The sequence below is a fragment of the Phoenix dactylifera genome, chromosome 1 (genome assembly GCF_051530095.1).
Source record: "Phoenix dactylifera cultivar Ajwa chromosome 1, Ajwa_hap1_PhDact_Kaust_v1.1, whole genome shotgun sequence".
Lineage (NCBI taxonomy): Eukaryota > Viridiplantae > Streptophyta > Magnoliopsida > Arecales > Arecaceae > Phoenix > Phoenix dactylifera.
The window spans coordinates 61,352,016-61,370,120 of NC_143190.1; the positions used below are offsets into that span (position 1 = coordinate 61,352,016).

An 18,105-nucleotide genomic window follows, 5' to 3' on the forward strand; every position below is an offset into this window, starting at 1 on the left:
CTGAGCAACATGTACAATGAAACCCTTTATTATTACTATTATTGTTATTGTAAAACTTTTGGAGCATTTGGTAGCAAGGATTTTGCTTTCAAATAAAGCAAATAAAAGTAATAAACAAAAGCAAGGAATACTATGCAAATGCTATCTTCAAGATTAATTGTCGAGAAATATAAACAGCAATAATGACGCAAATCAGACTATCAATGAAATAATTAGATAAAATAGACCACCTGATGCTAAGGAATGAAATAGACTCCATTATTATGACAGAATCATCAGAAATACCATACAAATAGCAATGAATTTTTGCTAGTAACATGAAAATTGGAATTATTTACCCGAAAATTTCTTTACGGAGAGTATGAGGATCACTTACCTCAGACGACGGCGATGTCGACGGCGGCGGAGTAGCTACGGCTCGCTCGGGATGGAGGTGAGATGTTGGCGCGCAGCTAGGGCATCGACCGGCAGAGGATGAGGAGACGGGGCCGGGCGAGAGTTAAAGACAAGAAGAAAATAAAGAGGAGGAGGAGGAGGAGGAGGAGAAGGAAGAGAAGGAGGAGTAGGAGGCTTACTTCAGACGACGATAAGGTCGACGGCGGCGGAGTAGCGGAGTCTTCGATCGCCGATCGGGGCTAGGGATGGAGGTGAGATTAGGGCTCAGAAGGAGAGGGGGCCGATCGAGCTAGGGCTTACCTCAGAAGGAGAGGTCAACGGCAGCGGGGAAGTCGGCGCGCTCGCAGATAGGAAATGAGGAGAGGGGCTAGGGCTCGCAGATAGAAAATGAGGAGAGGGGGCCGATCGAGCGAGGTGTTGGGGTTTTAAGTTTTCTAACAACGCTTATAAGCGTCGTTGTTTCTTAAACTTGCAACGACGCTTTAGAGCGTCGTTGCAGATAGAAAATGAGAAGAGGGGGCCGATCGAGCGAGGTGCTAGGGTTTTAAGTTTTCTAACGACGCTTATAAGCGTCGTTGTTTCTCAAACTTATAACGACGCTTTAGAGCGTCGTTGTTTGTTTCGCTTTTCCAACGCTAACCCAAAGCGTCAGAAAAGGTTGGCGCTGAGCCAAACTTTACCGACGCTTTTCCCTAGCGTCGGGAAAAGTTAGTCGGGAAAACCAACATTTGTTGTAGTGGTACAACCATGATAGGAAGGTATGTCGAGGATGCAAGACTAGAATCATGGTACAAGAGCTTTGTGGGGGGCTTGGATAGTGAAATCCTGGAGGGCTTAGATGTGCACGATCTATTGTAGCTTCGAAGGGCTGCAAGGCATGCCGACTTGGTGGTTCAACTGAGCGAAACTAAGATTGGATTGTATGAGCCCTATGTGTAGCGATGGAGTTGCATGGTTGTATTGTGTAGTTTTGATCTGTATATTCCTAACGGGTAGTAGGGTGGCTTGCAGATTGCTGACATAATGGTTATATTTGGGCACGGAAGTGCTTTTATGAAATTCTAGATATCTTGGATGAGTAGTACTTGGCTTGAGGGGCAAAGCTATAGAGTTAGCATAGAGATGCCGAGTTGTATAGCACTATTGAAAAGAGTGTATGTTATGGCTCGAGATGCACATGAGCATTAGGGCTCGTTTGGTTCGCGGGAAACATTTTTCTTCCTAGGAATATGATTCCTGGGAAACAAATTCCTAGGAAGAGGATACCTAGGAAAGTACTTTTGGCATGTTTGGTTGATCATGAAAAAGTGACAAATTTTCAAAGTACTTATGTTTGGTTGCCCATCCATTTTTCTAGGAAAGTTATGTATAATTTCTATTATGCCCTTAATAAAAATTAGGTTTTTAATGCTTCTTTAATGCTGAAGGGACTTTTTGGAAAAAAGTAAAAATAGAGTGATTTCCACCTCATGGGAAAGTAACTTTCTCATGTTTCTCATGGAAAAGACTTTCCCATTAAATATGGGAACATATTTCCATAGGAATACAACTTTCCCTTCTCTCTTCTTTGAAAACTCCAGCCAAACAAGAGGCATCTCATTACTTTCCCGTTAACCACACTTTTCCTCCTTCTTTTCCCGTGAACCAAACGAGCCCTTAGAGTTGACTCAAAGGATCAGGTTGCTTGAGGGCATTCGAAGGTATCACATGTATTTAGTTCGACAGAGTGTTTAGGCAGAACTATTGCATGTTTATATGTATGTGCGTGGAAAAAAACACATCCTATGATAATAGGCACATTCTTCCTGTCAAGGCATACAACTTACGGGAGCACAACATGTCACCAGAGTCAGGTGAGATACGTGCAGAACAGACAAAGGTTCAACCGGTTAGATGGTCTCAATCATCTATAAAATCTTCTGCTCGTTTCTAGATACAAAATGGTGGCCATGTTGTTCTACTCCTAGGGTTCAGAATGAGGAAAGATCCTACGTACAATAGCCGCTGACCAAGTGGTAGAAGTTAATTTTCTTTTCTTTTATCGAAGGAACAAGATTGAGACTGGGTTTGTCTAGCTCGCATAGGCCATGCCCGGTGTTTCCTGTCCAATATGTCGTCCAAGGTGCTTGAATATTTATTTCAAAGGAAAAAGGGGCTTGAATGTTATATATCTGCGTTCACACTCAATGACCGGAAAAATTAGTTCTTTAGACCGACATGTCTCAACTCGTTCTGCTGAAGACCGAAGAATATCGTAGTGGGCAGGCTTCTCGCGTCCATCTTAAGTTTTGGGCCGCATATAAAAATATAGGTTCTAAACATTTTTTCTCTGCTTTAGTGTATCTAGCTTCAGCTGCTTTAAGAATTCTCCTAGCATAGTAGATTGGCTTTTCTTGATCATTTTGATCATCCTGTGCTAGCACCATTCCAATAGCATTATCATTAAAAGCAATATATACCTTAAGTTCCTTACTTATGAATATGAGGTGTAGGATACCAGGCCGAGAAACCCGAGCCTTCTTCTTTCGCAAATTGCTTCTTTCTTCCCTTTTGTGTTCTACTTCTGTGGGCGCTTCTTGATACATACTATAAGATTCTTTGATCCTAGAAAAGAAAAAAGAATTTAGAGAAAAAGAAAAAGGCTTGGGGAGGGAAGGAAGACCTCACGGATGCGGGTTTGATGAAGAAGAAGAAAAGATACGGGCGAACGTGTGTGTATCATCTGATTATGTATTGTGTATTGGTGAATATTATATTATAAAAACTATATATCAATTTACCTAAAGGTATGTACTAGGATGTTTAATAATTATTTTGCTAGGTATGTATCATTTGGCCACGTAGTGTGTGCTAGTGAATATTATATTTTGGAAACTATGTATCAATTTATTTGGAATTGTGTATTGGGACGCTAGATGACTATTTTACTAAGTGTGTATAACCTAGCTATGCATTATGTATTAATTAATACTATGTTCTGAAAACTATATATTAATTTACATAGATGTATGTATTGGGTCACTTTTGGATATGTATTTAAGAAGATTACAGTATGTATCTAAAAGCCAATGAGTGTGTATCACCTCACCATGTATTGTGCACCAGCAGGAGCGGCCCAATGCATTTAGGGGCCTAAGGCGAACTTACTAAGAGAAGCTTTTTTTCTTTCTGTTTTATCTTTGAGGCATTGCCTGCAATAGACCGGCCTAAGGCAAACTCAATAAGGGAGGCCTTTTTTTCTTTCTGTTTTGTCTTTGAGGCCGTTCTTATGGTGGGCCTTCTTAAGGCCGGAGTCTCCTCAGTCGCCTAAGGATTGGGCCGATTCTGTATACTGGTGAACATGATATTCTGAACTATGTATCAATTTATCCTGAGATATGTATTGGGATGTTGGATGACTATTCTACTAGGTGCATATCACTTGGTCATATAGCATGTAAGTGTAAGTATAATGTTTTAAAAACTATATATCGATTTATCTGAAAGTGTCTATTAAAATACTACATAACTATTTTGTGAGGGTGTATCGTCTAGTTATGTACTATGCACTGATAAACACCATCAACTGAGCGCCTTCTTGAAAAAAAAGATTTGCAGAAGGAGAAAAGAGCTCGAGGTCGAGAAAAAAAAGCCTTGGAAGAATATGATGCAAACAGACGACCTCTCTTCATGCAGCTGATTTTCTTTTCTTTTTGTTTTTTTTTTTTAAGTCACAAAACTGATGGACTTTGTTAGTAGAAGAAATTACGTTCTTATTTGATTTTTGGATTTTCTCTTTATGATATGTACTAGTGAAAATGGGGCAAAATAAAAAGCCCGTCTCATATGATATTCCCTGGTGCACGCACATTGTTCCATTCTACAGTTCCCAAGAATTTCAGGAGGTAAAGTCAGTAATTTCTGCCATCAACTGAAACGTAAGAACGCTCCAATTACTGGAAGTTTATTAAATCAAAAAAAGATTGGTGGGTTATGCATGTCTTAATTGAAAATGGTCAGATGCGAATAGGTTTTTTTTTTTTATTTTGTTGAAAATAAAGGTGCAGGTTCCTTACAGCATTGTTGCATGTAATCATGCATGCAAGGAATTGGAATTTTGTATGGGCAACGAGTACGGTGGTTGATGGAGATCCGCACGCAAATCCTCTTAGACCCGCTTAGTTATAGGATTAGTTCAAACTGTGCAGAAAGATTTAGGGCCTATTTATTTGCCCCTAAATGCGCAACGAAAGCTAACTACGACCTGGGGCTTGATATTTTGATGTTTGGTAGGTCTAAAGTGAGCCAACTCAGTTCCCAGCATGAGCCAAATGAATTCAAAAATGTTTGAATGACCGATGTGATATTGACTAGTTCAAATTTGAAGTCTTTTAAATTTATGGGCTCGTTTGGCTCCGTGTAAGTGGGCAAAAGCGGGGAGCCCGCTTCTTGGAACTAATCTCAGGTCTCTAGAGGTTGAAACTACTTGGGCTTTTTCTCCCTTAGATCGAACCAGGCAGGAACTCAATTCAGCTCCAATTCAAGTCGCCCAAGAGCACAAGGGAGCTTCAGTACAAGGCGGAGATACCTCCACTTGCCGACGACCATTTGATGGCGAGGTTCAAATCGGAGGTCAACCAAGACAATGCCCTCTTTGGCAGTACTTAGGTGGTGCCGGGACAGTTGGTAGCAATGGAGCCATAGGCTCCTGACTTTGTTCACGATGGACATTGTCAAACCGACAGTGGTGTGGCTTTGGATGCCAAAACTCTTGGTAGTGTACTGAGAGAAGGAGACAATCCTGCAATCGCCTCTACTGTAGGTTGTTTGTTGGCCATGGATGGCATCACCGATCAGCAAAGGAAGATGGGGTTCGTGAGGGTTAAGGTAGCCATTGATGCCATAGAGCCATTAATGCTAAGGATTCAAATCAAGGGAAGGAAAAGGGCTTCGTGGCAAAATATGAGAATGTTCCAGATATCTACTCCCATTGTAGGTGAATCGGGCATGCAGACAATGAGTGTAAGTTTTCGAAGCCAGAGTTGGTGGCGAAGGTAAGAGATCCACAAGAGCGGTTGAGGTCTCAGCTCCCATGATGGTGGAGGTGGGTGGAGACAAGGAGGTTAGTGGTGAGCCTGATTCCAACTTCAGAGCTAGCTAGGAGGCCAGCAATCATGGTGGCTGGCGCAAGCTAGTGCGCGAGGGACTCGGGTTGGCCCCGTGGCATAGATCGGGCCGTTTTGGCTGCTGGACCCCGCTCGCCTTAGGTGGCCGAGCTGTTAAGGAAGGCGGGCAGGGCCCTAGTGGCGAGTGGAAGTAGAGCGTGGCCCCCTCCTCCACCAAGGTGTCGAGGGCGACCCCGATGGCCAAGCCATTGGTTTCGGCGACCCTTGGCTCTCCCCCAGCATCGCCGAGGGCTTCTTCTCCGGCTTTCAAGGCCTCCGAGGGGTTGGCCCCTTCCATGGGTGGCAAATCAGCAACCCAAGAGGTGTTGGAGCCAGATCTACGGTCGGTGGCGGTAGTGAAGTTGGCCAATGGGAAGGTAACTGGTGGATGTGGGCTTGTTAGCGGGCAACTAGAACAACCCTCCTCCACTATGATGGGGGATCATACCATATCGGTGAGGAGGGCAAAGGTTGCATTGCAATTGGAGGTGATGGATGGGGGCTCTTGTAGTGGGCCGACTCAACAAGAGAAGCCTAGGAAGGGGACTCCGAGCGGTGAGGAGCAGAGTCCCTTTTCGTCTCGTGTAGAAAATAAAGATACTTGTGTGGAATTGCAGGGGAGTGGGCAAGCCCTCTTTCACTGACTTATTTAGGAGGTTGATTCAGGTAAATGGCTCAAACATTTATTTTTTGTGTGAGATGAAGCTCTTTGGAGATAGCTTTCTCCGAACATAGTGGCAGTTTCCAGCAATCTGAGATTCTTATGCCATTGAATTACAGGGTTTGTCGGGAGGATAGTTGTTTTATGGAAGTAGGGCATAGCCACTATAGTTATTTTCTACAACTGCCTCCAGCAAGTTATAATAATAATTTTGGAACTCAATGAATCTCTTTAGATTTTGTCAGGTGTGTATACCAGTATCGACTATAGAGCGAGGAGAGTCCTTTAGAGAGAGATGACTAACCTTATTGCACAGGGTATCCCAACCCTGGTAGGTACAGGCTAGAAAAAGGTGAGGATTAGCTCCGTTTTGTAGTCTCCAAAAAAAATTTTGAGTAAACTTATGTGCCCTTGATCACATGTATCAGATATATAACTAGAAGAAAAAAAATTATAAGATTTCGTCTTATAAAATACCAACTTAATTTAGAAAATTCTGGTTTTAGAAAAATCATTCCGTAAAAAATTAATCGGGCCACTCTTGGAAAAAAAGGGTTCCCATGAGACCCGTAGCGAAGTCCGTGTGTTTGGTCATGCATTGAATATGGACCATGACCATGCCTTGTTCTCCAAGAAGCAGGGGTTTCAGCTCTCTAACCTTTTGTCTCTCTTCTTCTCTCTTTCTTATTATTATTATTATTATTATTATTTATTTATTTATTTATTTCAACGTAAACTCCCTAAACCCTCCGCAACGTCCGGCATATACCGAGAGCCCGCTATAGCCAGTTTAGATCAGAGACCGTCCATCAAGAAACGGTCGTCTCGCAGTTGGAATATTCTCTACGAGAACACTGTCTTCCAACTCCGGAGAGGAGCAGAAATAAGCGGCCGGTGGAAGCCCCTGCCCCAGCCTCTGCCTCAGCCTCCGAGGCTCCTTCTAGAATCTAGAATCAAGGAAGTCCTTTCTTCTTCCCTCCTAAAAAAAAGGAATGGCATCGAGTCCCCTCAAGAAGTCGTGTGCTACGGGCGCTCCCACGCCTTCTTTCTTTCGCTCCACGGGCCCGCCCTCTCTCTTCCCCTAAAATAACTCAATCTCCATCTTCGATCTCTGAAAGAAGAAACCAACCCTAATTTCATCCAAATCTTTGCTCAAATATATCTCTTCCTCCCCTCTCCCTTCTCTAGTTTCCTCGAATCGATTATTTTCTTCCTCTCCAGAAAATATATTCGTTTTTTTTTTCCCGGTAGGCAGAGAGTGAGCGATCTCTATTGGGCCTTCCTCTTTTTCTAGGGTTTTGTGAAGAGATCGAAATTGGGGTGGGGATGGTGGGGCCGTCGAGGCATAGCTTGCCGCAGTGGCTTAGCGCGGCGTCGAGGGTGGATTTTGACGGGGCCGCCAATGTGTCGAGGTCGGACGCGTCCGCTTCGCCCTCTTCTCCGCCTCACCGGCGGTCGTCGTCGTCTTCCGACTCTGATATGGGATTTGGGGAGCGGGCACTGTCTGCAGCGGGGGCCGCTTTCCTTTCCGCGATTCTCGTGAATCCTCTTGATGTCGCCAAGGTAAGCCTCGATGTGAATCTTGGCGTTTGTTCTTGTATTATATCGGTTTTAATGGATTCTGGAGCTCTTCATTTTTGGTGCATTTTCTTGATCTCTTCATACCAGATTTTTGGAGCCAGTTGATTGAAAATTGTTGATCTTTTATATTTTAGCAAATCTTCGTATTGTTTTTTCTTTCATCTTTTGCTTGGAAATAATCGATGTTTGTTTTGTACAATTTGGTTGGGTATTTTTGGGTTTTGTGAATTTGACAGAAACTGGTTTAATTTTCTTTGGATATCGATATAAAGAAATCGTTTTTGTAAGACTCTGTTTGTTTTCTTCTCTCTCTTATTATTTGCACTTTGTTTCAATTGTTGACAAGCCTGGTCTGTTTGTTCCAGACGCGATTACAGGCCCAGGCAGCTGGAGTTCCCTATTACCCTTCACAGCCTCAGTATGGAAGGCCAATGGCTTCCCTCTGCCCAAATACGGTATTGAGTATGCCCTCCTTTATTGTGAATTGATGGATGCTTGAAAGGATGACCTGAACTTTCATAACCAGATTAAGAGGATCAGATATTGGTTGAGATTTTCATCTTTAGGATGTACAGAAAAACTGAGATTCACAATTTGAGAAGAAAAAAGGATGCAAAAATCAAAACGAGATTTTTTTTTTTTTTATTGCCGGTGAATCAGATTCTAACAAAATCATAGTTGCTTTTATTGGCGGTTAAGCCAAGCGAAATTTATGAGCTTTAAGGTGTCAATAATTTGATCAATTTGAACGGTATGAGAAACCTTCATGGCTTCATTTAGTACCTAATTTAGAGCATAAAAGATAGGTAGGGACTTGTTTGAATAACCACCTTTAATAGGATGATTAAAGGTGACAATATCTCTAAAAGAGTAATTGTAATAGCTAGCAAGAGGGTTATTGTGGTTTGAAAAAAAACCCCCATCTTCCATTATCTGTTATAATTTGAATTGTATATTGATCCTCAGGCTAGCTTCTTTTTACTTGATAATTCTTTAGTTGCTTGACTTGCCGTTTTTATTTGTCCTGCTTGCATCTTTTCTTGCCTGATTATATTTACCTACGAGTTCTCTTATTATCCTGATAAAGACTATCGAGAGCTATGACTCCGAAACTCACACTGTAGCTTGTGGCCTATAATTATGTGCACCTGTGCAATAATGTCATCAGTTTCCCCCCTTTCTCTCCAGATTTGTTTTGCTTTCGCACATTTATAATTTCATGTACAGCCATCCATGACCACTTTTTTCCCTTTTTTTGACTGACCTACTTTGTGGCAATTAACTGAATTCTGTTAATGTTCTTCAGATACTTTCAGATATCAGATGTTCTCCATCATGCGCTTGTGGTGGAATGTTTGGCACTGAAGCAGCCTACCCCCCTGATAGTTTTCAGTACAAGGGAACACTAGATGTATTCTGTAAAGTTGTTAGACAAGTGCGTGTATTCCTTTAGCTTATGTTTGGTTATTGGTTCATCATTCTTCTCATATTTTTACCATGGTTTAATTTGTTGCACTATTTTTTTGATTGCTTATTTTATTTTATTTGATGGGAAAAATGCAGGAAGGATTCGCTAGATTGTGGAGGGGCACAAATGCAGGATTAGCATTAGCTGTACCGACTGTAAGTATCCATTTCTTATTTCCTTTTGAGAATTGTAGGTTTTCCTATGTCATTCTTCCTTTTCCCTTTGATTTAGGAACTTTTTATATATGAAGTCCCACTCCTCTTCCCATCATCACCTTGCAATTCCACAATATCAACCATAAAAAAATCTCGACATTCCAGTTTCCTTGTCTTAGTATTTTCATTTTAAACCATGAGATAGAACTAATGTGCTTATCTCTCCTTATAACAAGGTCACTTTTCAATTCTTTCAGAAAGAGTTCAGAATAATTGTTATCCAAAAATACATTACTGGTGTTTTATCCTATGCAAATCCATCTCATCATCTAGTGCTAAATTCTTTTTCAAATTTTTATTCATATCTTCTAGAGGCGGGAAGCCAGTGCATGCTATTTTTTCAATAATTTTTATGAGGCTTTTTTGCATGTATTTCCTAAAGTCTTTCACTTGTTTTAGGTGAAGCTTTCCTTTTTCTGCCTGCTTTGAGATGTTTTTAACCCTTGTTTCCTGCCTTCTTCTTACTTATTGTTTCCCATATCCGTTTCTCATCCTGGCAACTGTGCTAAATTATTTATGGTCCAACTTCTGTCCGGTAATAGCTAAGCTACTTATTTCTGGGACACTGTTTAGTGCAGTTGAATCTCTGAAAAATATTAGGTATGCGTTTTTTAGTTGAATTAAAGGCCCCTCATGTGGCCTTTAATTTGCAGCTACATGAGACAAGCCTTCTTCTATTACTTCTTATTTATGGATCACATAGGATGAGTGAAAGGGAGCCTTCATTTCTTGACCAATCCACTTAGTATCCATCAATGCCCCAATTCATGAAATTGACCTTTTTTCTGCAAAAATATCTGGAAGTGCCCTATTTTTTGCAAATATGAAATTAGGAAAATAAAGTGGATTTTTTCTACAAATTCCCTTCCTGAAATGAATTTATTTCAGGGCAGTGGAATCGAAAAGTCAGTACTGAGATACTTTGCCTACAGACTACTTATGCTTTTGTTCTTGAAGTTACAACTGCTTTTGTGTGTATGCCTTGATTGATTTTTCTAGCTATATCAGTTCAAATAAATTAAATTTCACTTGTTATTTGGAACTTACTTCTCCTGATATCATTTTCTTACTTGCTAACAGGTGGGAATATACTTACCATGTTATGACATGTTCCGCAATTGGATTGAAGAATTCACATCCTGCAATGCTCCCAATTTGACACCATATGCCCCACTAGTTGCAGGCTCACTTGCACGCTCATTGGCATGCATAACTTGTTCTCCTATTGAGTTGGCAAGAACACGCATGCAGGTATCAATTTCATATTTGAATGTGTAGTATTTCTTATTATCTTATGAATTAAGATGCAATTTTACCATATTCTTCATATTTGTCCTGCCGATTGTCAGGTACTTCAGTTGTTGAACAGTTTGTTCTAGATGTTCAAATCTTTAGAACTGTTCTGATCCACGAAATGTTAGATGAAGTTTTATTTGGTTTTACCATCCAAACTTAAGTAATATAACCATAACCATAATTGTCATGTCTTGTCTCAATTATTTGGGGTTAAGATTAGATTCCTAACTGTCCAAACATTCCTTTGAAGGGCTACATTTGATGTGTTATTGCAAGCTTCAATTTGGATGAACTTTACAATAACTGGCTGTTGGTCAGATATAATACGAGTCTTTGGCTTGGGGGGATAATGAGTGAATATGAGAGACAGTGCCAACTTGACCACTACAGCTTATGCTTTGTTCCTTCATCTTGGACAAGAATATGCATATGATGTTGTCCTGTTTGGTTTTTCTTTAGGCAAACTTAAGATGCCCAAAAGCAACACACATCAGGTGGTTTTGTCCAAGCAACCTTGTTTACCGCAGCTTCCATTCCAAGCCAAACCTTGTTTCCCGCAATCTCAAACCTACTCCTGCACCCACATCCACTATTAGTTGATTCTGGGAGCTAAGGTTTTGATTTGTTAGTTGATATGTGTTTAAATCTGTGTGGCTAACCGGCTGCAAAAAATGGTCATCAGAAAAATTCTGAAGGGTTGTTCCGGCCATTTCATCAGAGAGAGCAACTCATATATCTAATAAAAGATCATGAGCATCGTGTTTCTACCTTTTCTCCATTCTCTTTCTTCTCCCCCTCCTCCTATGAGTCATTATTTGATTGATTTGTCTTTCCCCATGGGATCTTCTTGGAATTGTGGTTTGTTGTTCAAGTTCTGCAAGCTAAATATTAGCTAATCTTAAATAAGGGATCAAGTTGATCTTATGAATATTGATTGAGATAATTGATCAAGTTGACCAAGTTGTAACATAGATTAGATTTTTGAGATCAATTAGAACATCTTCTTTCAAGGGATTTTCTTGAAATTGTGATTTGTTGTTCAAGTTCTGCGAGGTAAATGTTAGCTAAACTTAATATGGGATCAAGTTGATCCTGTCATTACTGACTGAGATCTTGAATCATGAGGCAATAGGGTATTGTACGACTGACATAGGCTAGAAATAACTAGCATCATATTTTGCTCCATTGGACTAGACAATAGGGTATTTTGCTCCATTGTGAGTTGGAGGTCACAATTTCCTGCATCGTGCATGCAGTAAAAAAAGGCAATTTATGAGAAATGTTTTGTCAAACAATTATTGAGAAAAATATAAAATGCACAAATTTTGTGCTGCACTGGAGATCATTGATGTGGTTCATTTGCTCAACACAAGTTTATCGTGAAGTTTTTGGGGACTAATTGTCTTTTGGTAAAAATGCCTACTGATATGCTCAAGAATCATGTCTGTACTCATAAAACTATAGCTTGAAAATGATGGTCATTGGTGAATCCAGAAAGTGCTTAAATAACCAACATAAAAAATGTTTATGGAATATATTTGTATCATGAGCTGTGGTTTATAACACTTCTTTGTAACTTTTTAATTCATGCTTTTGAATATTTGTCACATGATCTTTGTAAAGAATGATAGGAAAGAATGAATGCATGCTTTGGGTTTTGAAGGTGGAATCGATATCCTGTATTTGAATATGTTGTGTCTGAGAACCTCTGATTCCTTTTTTATCTGGAATCTGTTAAAAGGTCTGATAGCCAGTTGTGCAACAATCTTGTTGACAAAGTACTTGTTGTGCTGATAACAGGCATATAAAGAGTTCCAAAATGGAGTGAAGCCCCCAGGAATGTGGAAAACATTATTAGGCGTTCTATCACCTCACAGGAGTACAAGTAACCATCAAAACTGTATGTCTATTTCTTGTAATTATTAGATATGTAAGCTCATATTTGAGATAGAAAAGCTACCTGACAAAACAACTGAGCTCACTCTAAAACCATAAATTCTCATACCGTCAAAAACTTCACTGTGTCACAACTTCACTGTGTCACATTGAACCCAATTGAACCTCTACTGGGAAGTTTATTTAGTATATGTTTCATTCCAATATCTTTAGTTTGCACAAGCCATGCCATTTTGAAATCATGTGATGATTGAACGAAACTAGTATATTATTGCAAGCAGTGCAAAGCTATCGCATTCTGTGGACGGGTGTAGGAGCACAACTTGCCCGTGATGTACCTTTTTCTGCTATCTGCTGGTCAACTCTTGAGCCGGTGAGGTTTTATGTCATAGAATTGAGTTACTTTTTGACCAGCCGTTGGGGCATGAGATGGTTTAGTTTCTATTGTTCATTGTGCACTATTTTCATGGATTTCATAATTTATTTGTTATTCATATTTGTCTGCTTTTTTTTTTTTTATAAAGACTCGAAGAAGATTACTTGCACTAGTTGGTGAGGAAGGCAATGCAGCTAGTATTTTGGGAGCAAACTTTTCAGCTGGTTTTGCTGCAGGTAGCCTTGCTGCTGCCGCTACATGTCCTCTTGATGTTGCAAAAACTCGGAGACAAATTGAGGTATGTCCATGGACATCCTATTGATGTATATTGTAGCTTCTGTTTGATATATTGTACTGGTTATAGGGTTTAGGCTAAAATATTAGTCAGACTTTTAGACCACTATTCAATTATCTTAAATTATTTGTAAATAAGACTTCCTTTTTGTTGTTTGAATTTGGATTATCTTTTGTTTTGAAATTTCTTAATTTTATACTCTGCACACAGGCTTTTCACTCTGAAGTTTGACTTACAAATAAATTCATTTACTTGAAACGCACACCTGACACCTTATTTACTAATTAGCTCTATTTGGTTGTTCATTTCAGAAGGATCCAGCAAGGGCGCTAAAAATGACCACTAGGCAAACACTAGTGGAGGTTTGGAGGTAAGTTTGGTTATTCATATCCAAGACTCAAATCCCAGCTGGACGTCTCATGGGACGTCTCATGGGATACCAGGATGGGATACCATCCCATGTGTCAGGACAGGATCATTCTGCCATTATCCCAACGTCCGATCAGAACGTCTTGGGATATCCTTTGTCCCAAGTGTTGGGATGGGGTGGGACGGTGGCACATCCCATTCCATGGGAAAACCAAGACAGCCCCATCCTACGGGACTTAAAATCTTGATTCATATACACCACCACCACCACCACAAGTGCCCAATAAAAAAGGGAAAAAAAAGATGCTTGGTGATACAAGAACTTCACTTGAAGACCACTAAGTACAGTGTTTTCTTGCATCTGTTTTCGATTAGACATGAATCTTCATTTGGGCTATCATTTTATATGCATACCTGAGTTGCAAGGATTTGCATGTATATAATGCATATGAATGCAGCATGCCAACAAGCAGTATCAAGATAGGCATGCCAGTTAGGTTATTCTTGGTGAACAAATGATATTGTGGTATTGATTTATCTTATGAAGGTTAGAGAGTATAAATAGGGAACTGTAATTTTCCATGTCAGGTACTTTCCTTTTGTCAACTTACATAATACACCTAAATACTTGCAGGGATGGAGGATTGAAGGGTCTGTTTACAGGTGTAGGTCCACGAGTTGGGCGTGCTGGACCTTCTGTAGGTATTGTTGTTTCCTTTTATGAAGTTGTCAAGTATGTTTTGCATCAGAGACAGAGGAACTCGTGAGAGGGGTTTTGTTTACCTATAAAAAGTCTGGCCCCTCTTCTATGAAGCTCTGAAGGGGCTGGCATTGATGCCATCGATGCTGCCTTTCTCACTGTTGAGAAGGTTAGAAGAAATATCCTGATTGAGAGCAAATGAGATGCCTTCACAAGTTGAGCATGAGTAATGCTTGTCCAATTTTGTTTGAAGCAATAAGCATTTCATCAATGAAACTGAGATGGAACTCAATTTTGGAGGTTAAATTATAGAGGCTAACATTGTTTTTTCTCTCCCCGTTCTCTGGAGGGCATATTTTTTCGGTGCTTTGCCTTGAGCTGTATATTATCCTGAGAATCATCATATGATGCTTCAGTTTCTTCCACGCACGGCCAACCTGTCGACAATGTTAGATTGATTTAACTACTGTTCTGTCTGGTTATGTTCATTTAAATGCATCTTTTCACCAATTTAGTGAGACAGGGTTCAAAAGACAAAAGGATAGAAATGTTCAGAGAGAGTCCCTGGCAAACATTACAGTTTTTATTTTTTTGAAAAAAAAGATGAAGGGATAGAGTACCACTGGAGGTCAATTAGATATTTAACAAATTACGGAGAATCTTCGGAAATTGGCTTATCTGGTGGTTCCGAGGCATTCGTGTGGTATCTTCGTTGTTTCAAAAACTCGTTGCCCGAGTTCTTGAAGGCATGTTAATAGAGCCATTTAAAATTCATAAAGATTTTCGAGGATCCTATTCTATCTATGGTTATACAGGCTACGATTTATAAACTTTTTTTCTATGATCAATCAAGTTTAAACAGGCTATTGATGACATTAAGTTTCAATAATACAATATCTCCTAGAAAGATGAGCAGGTATTTGCATTATTACAATTTTCATTAGTAGTTGTTATAAGTTATAATGGAGACTAACAGTAAATAATGGAGAAAAAATGAGGACATTTTGTTTAGAACATTGTTCAACTGATAATTATTCTTTTAACATGCAGATTTTATTTAAAAAACACAGATTTATTTAAAAGAATAATGGTCGAATAATTTTTGTTACTTTTGCATAAAACTTTGCTATAAACATTAACAGCACAAAGGAAGTCCTCTGATGGCCGCTGACATAGCCATCACCTGAGAGCTAAAGCTGCAAGATTTCGTTTTTATGCATCACATTGTCTCATTAGAATATACGGTATAGTTATTTAAGTATATGTTCGAAATTCTGCTAAGGATCTACTTCCGCTGTAACTCGGTTTATAGTAGCCACTAGTTAAAGCTGAAGCAGCTGCTGTATTCTCTCGTTTTTTTTTTTTTTTTTAACCATATAGCACGAAATATTAGTAAATCCACGTCTCTCTTATGTTCATATGAAATCAAATTGTCTTAGATTTGAAGGGCCTGGGGCCGGTTGACCTGTTGAACTTTGTAGTTTCTATTTTGTATAAGAAATGTAGTGCAATGCTTACGTTGAGGAGAGAGGCTCCAGGTACCTAAAACAAGTCCAGTTGGCGTGTCGTATTAATCGATTTTTTTTTTTAAAAAAAAATAGGAACACTCAACTTAGATATATTCTAGAGACATCCTCTCGATTTTAAAAAGTCTTAAATGGGTTCTTCAAGTCTCCACGCTATACCAAACTAGTCCTCTGGCTTCTCGGACAAAGTTTGTTTGCCATTACATATGATCAAAATACTCTTAGCATCTTCAAAGTGTAGATAAATGAAGAGATTTAGAGTGCTTTGTGATTTATGCGGTAGATGATACCTAACTATGAGTCATATACTAAGGATACTTTGAAATCTGAGCAGGAAGATGAATGAAGAAGTTCAGAATGCTTTGAGATTGGTACAATTAGGGGTGCAAAGAGGTCGGATCGGACCAGATCATGAGTGACTTCGACACAATTCGGTTTCTTATTCGGGTCTTAATTTTAGATACAAACTCAATTCAATAGAAGATCGGGTCAGATTAGGTCAACAGCCACAATTTTTTGACCCAATGGCTCATTCAGGTCGGGTTGGGTCGGATCCATGTATAACCTAGACCCAACCCATTACAGTTATACATGGTTTTTGCTATCACTTCGGCAAGTTAGCATTGGTTGAAGTAACAGAAAGGGTGAAAGAGATAGTCAAGTATATTTTAAAGGATGAGTGGAAATGCTTGTAACTCCTCAAAAAGCATAACAATGCCTGTCCTCTTCCTATCTTCCATCCCATTTCTTCAATCCTCTATTCATACCCTTTTTGTTCATTGTTTTCTGTATTTCCTTTTTGTGATCCTTCATTATCTTAATGAAATTGGGTGGTTATGCCTCCATTCTCTCAAAAACTAAATTAGTAGTTAAATGCAATATTTATGGAATAAAAGGCATTGCTTGACACTTCTTATTGAATGTGGAAAATGTGCTAGAAAAGTTTTATCAGCAAGAACTTTCTATTTTTCCGGTCCGTTTTAAAGGTTTATTTATGTCGCCAAACAAAGTGTGCCAACCTGCAGAATTTTACTGGTGGAAATGAGTAATGCAAACAGACCAGAGAGAGATTGTTTAGAGTTAGTTATGATCATTCATTCACCTCATTTTAATCAACTTTCACGAAGAAATGGAATATGTTCTTCACGCTCGCTGCAGTTATAAATTTTTGGTACATACTGAATACTTGAAAGAAAAAAAACCAAATTAGCAAAGCTGTGGGTGCGCAAGCTGAAGAGGAAAGCCTACTGCCTCCTCAGAGCTAGAGTAAGAAAGCCATGAAATAAGAAGTTAAAAGGGGAAAGCAAATGCCGCCATCTTCTCATTTTGTAACATCTAAACCAGAGGAACACAAAACAGAGGATCATATATCTACATATGAAACCCAGCATCACCCCCAGATTGCTCCACCTGTGAGACTCCTCGATCCCTTGCTGCCTCAACAATATTCCTCCGTCCGTCCTCCTCTCTATCCAAGCATTGCTGCATTCCCCTTGGGCCGCCATACTCACTTATGTCAGATTGGATCGGGTCGTTGGGTAAACGATCCAAAATTGATCCAAAAAACAACAGGTTAGGTCGGGTCGAGATTTAGTAAACCTAGACCTAAACCGAAAAATGGAACGGGTTCAATTTGAGACCCCGACCTAACATCACAGATCCTTAAAAATGGGCCGGATTGGGTCTAAACGGGTCGGGTAGGCTCACGGGTTAACCCGACCCATTTGCAACCTTAGGTACGATGGATGATCCTTAACTATAGACCATATACTAAGGATGCTTAGAGATCTATGCAAGTAGATGAATGAAAGGATTCGATGTGCTTTGAGATTTATATGGTGGGTAATCCTCAACTATGGGTCATATACTAAAGATGCTTTAAGATTTATGCAGGCGGATGAATGAAGATATTCGAAGTGATTTAAGATTTGTGCGGTGGGTGATCCTCATTATAGGTCATATACTAAAAGTGCTTTGAAATTTGCACACATAAATGAATGAAGGTGCTTGAAATGCTTTAAGATCTATGTGATGGGTGATCCTTAACTCTAAGCCACATACTAAGGGAGCTTTGAGATCTGTGCAGATAAATAAATGAAGGTGTTTGGAGATGATCTTTCACCATATGCTATATACAAGGGTGCTTTGAGATCTATACAGGCAAATGAATGAAGAGATTTAG

The 18,105-nt window shown here is 39.7% G+C and overlaps 1 protein-coding gene across 2 annotated transcripts; it reads left to right on the plus strand.

Moving 5' to 3' along the window:
• The first annotated feature begins 6,993 nt into the window (after positions 1-6,993).
• LOC103713474 (mitochondrial carrier protein MTM1-like) lies at positions 6,994-14,826 on the plus strand. Of its 2 annotated transcripts, none has more exons than XM_008800417.6 (10): positions 6,994-7,764; positions 8,148-8,237; positions 9,089-9,217; positions 9,346-9,405; positions 10,546-10,716; positions 12,562-12,661; positions 12,939-13,030; positions 13,182-13,331; positions 13,640-13,698; positions 14,332-14,826. In XM_008800417.6, exons 1-10 carry the CDS (start codon positions 7,528-7,530, stop codon positions 14,462-14,464), a joined length of 1,221 nt encoding a protein of 406 aa, XP_008798639.1. In that variant the 5' UTR covers positions 6,994-7,527; the 3' UTR covers positions 14,465-14,826. The 2 variants fall into 2 exon arrangements, with proteins under 2 accessions (XP_008798639.1, XP_008798640.1); XM_008800418.6 differs by having other exon boundaries at positions 7,029-7,764; positions 12,562-12,646.
• Positions 14,827-18,105: the final 3,279 nt, after the last annotated feature.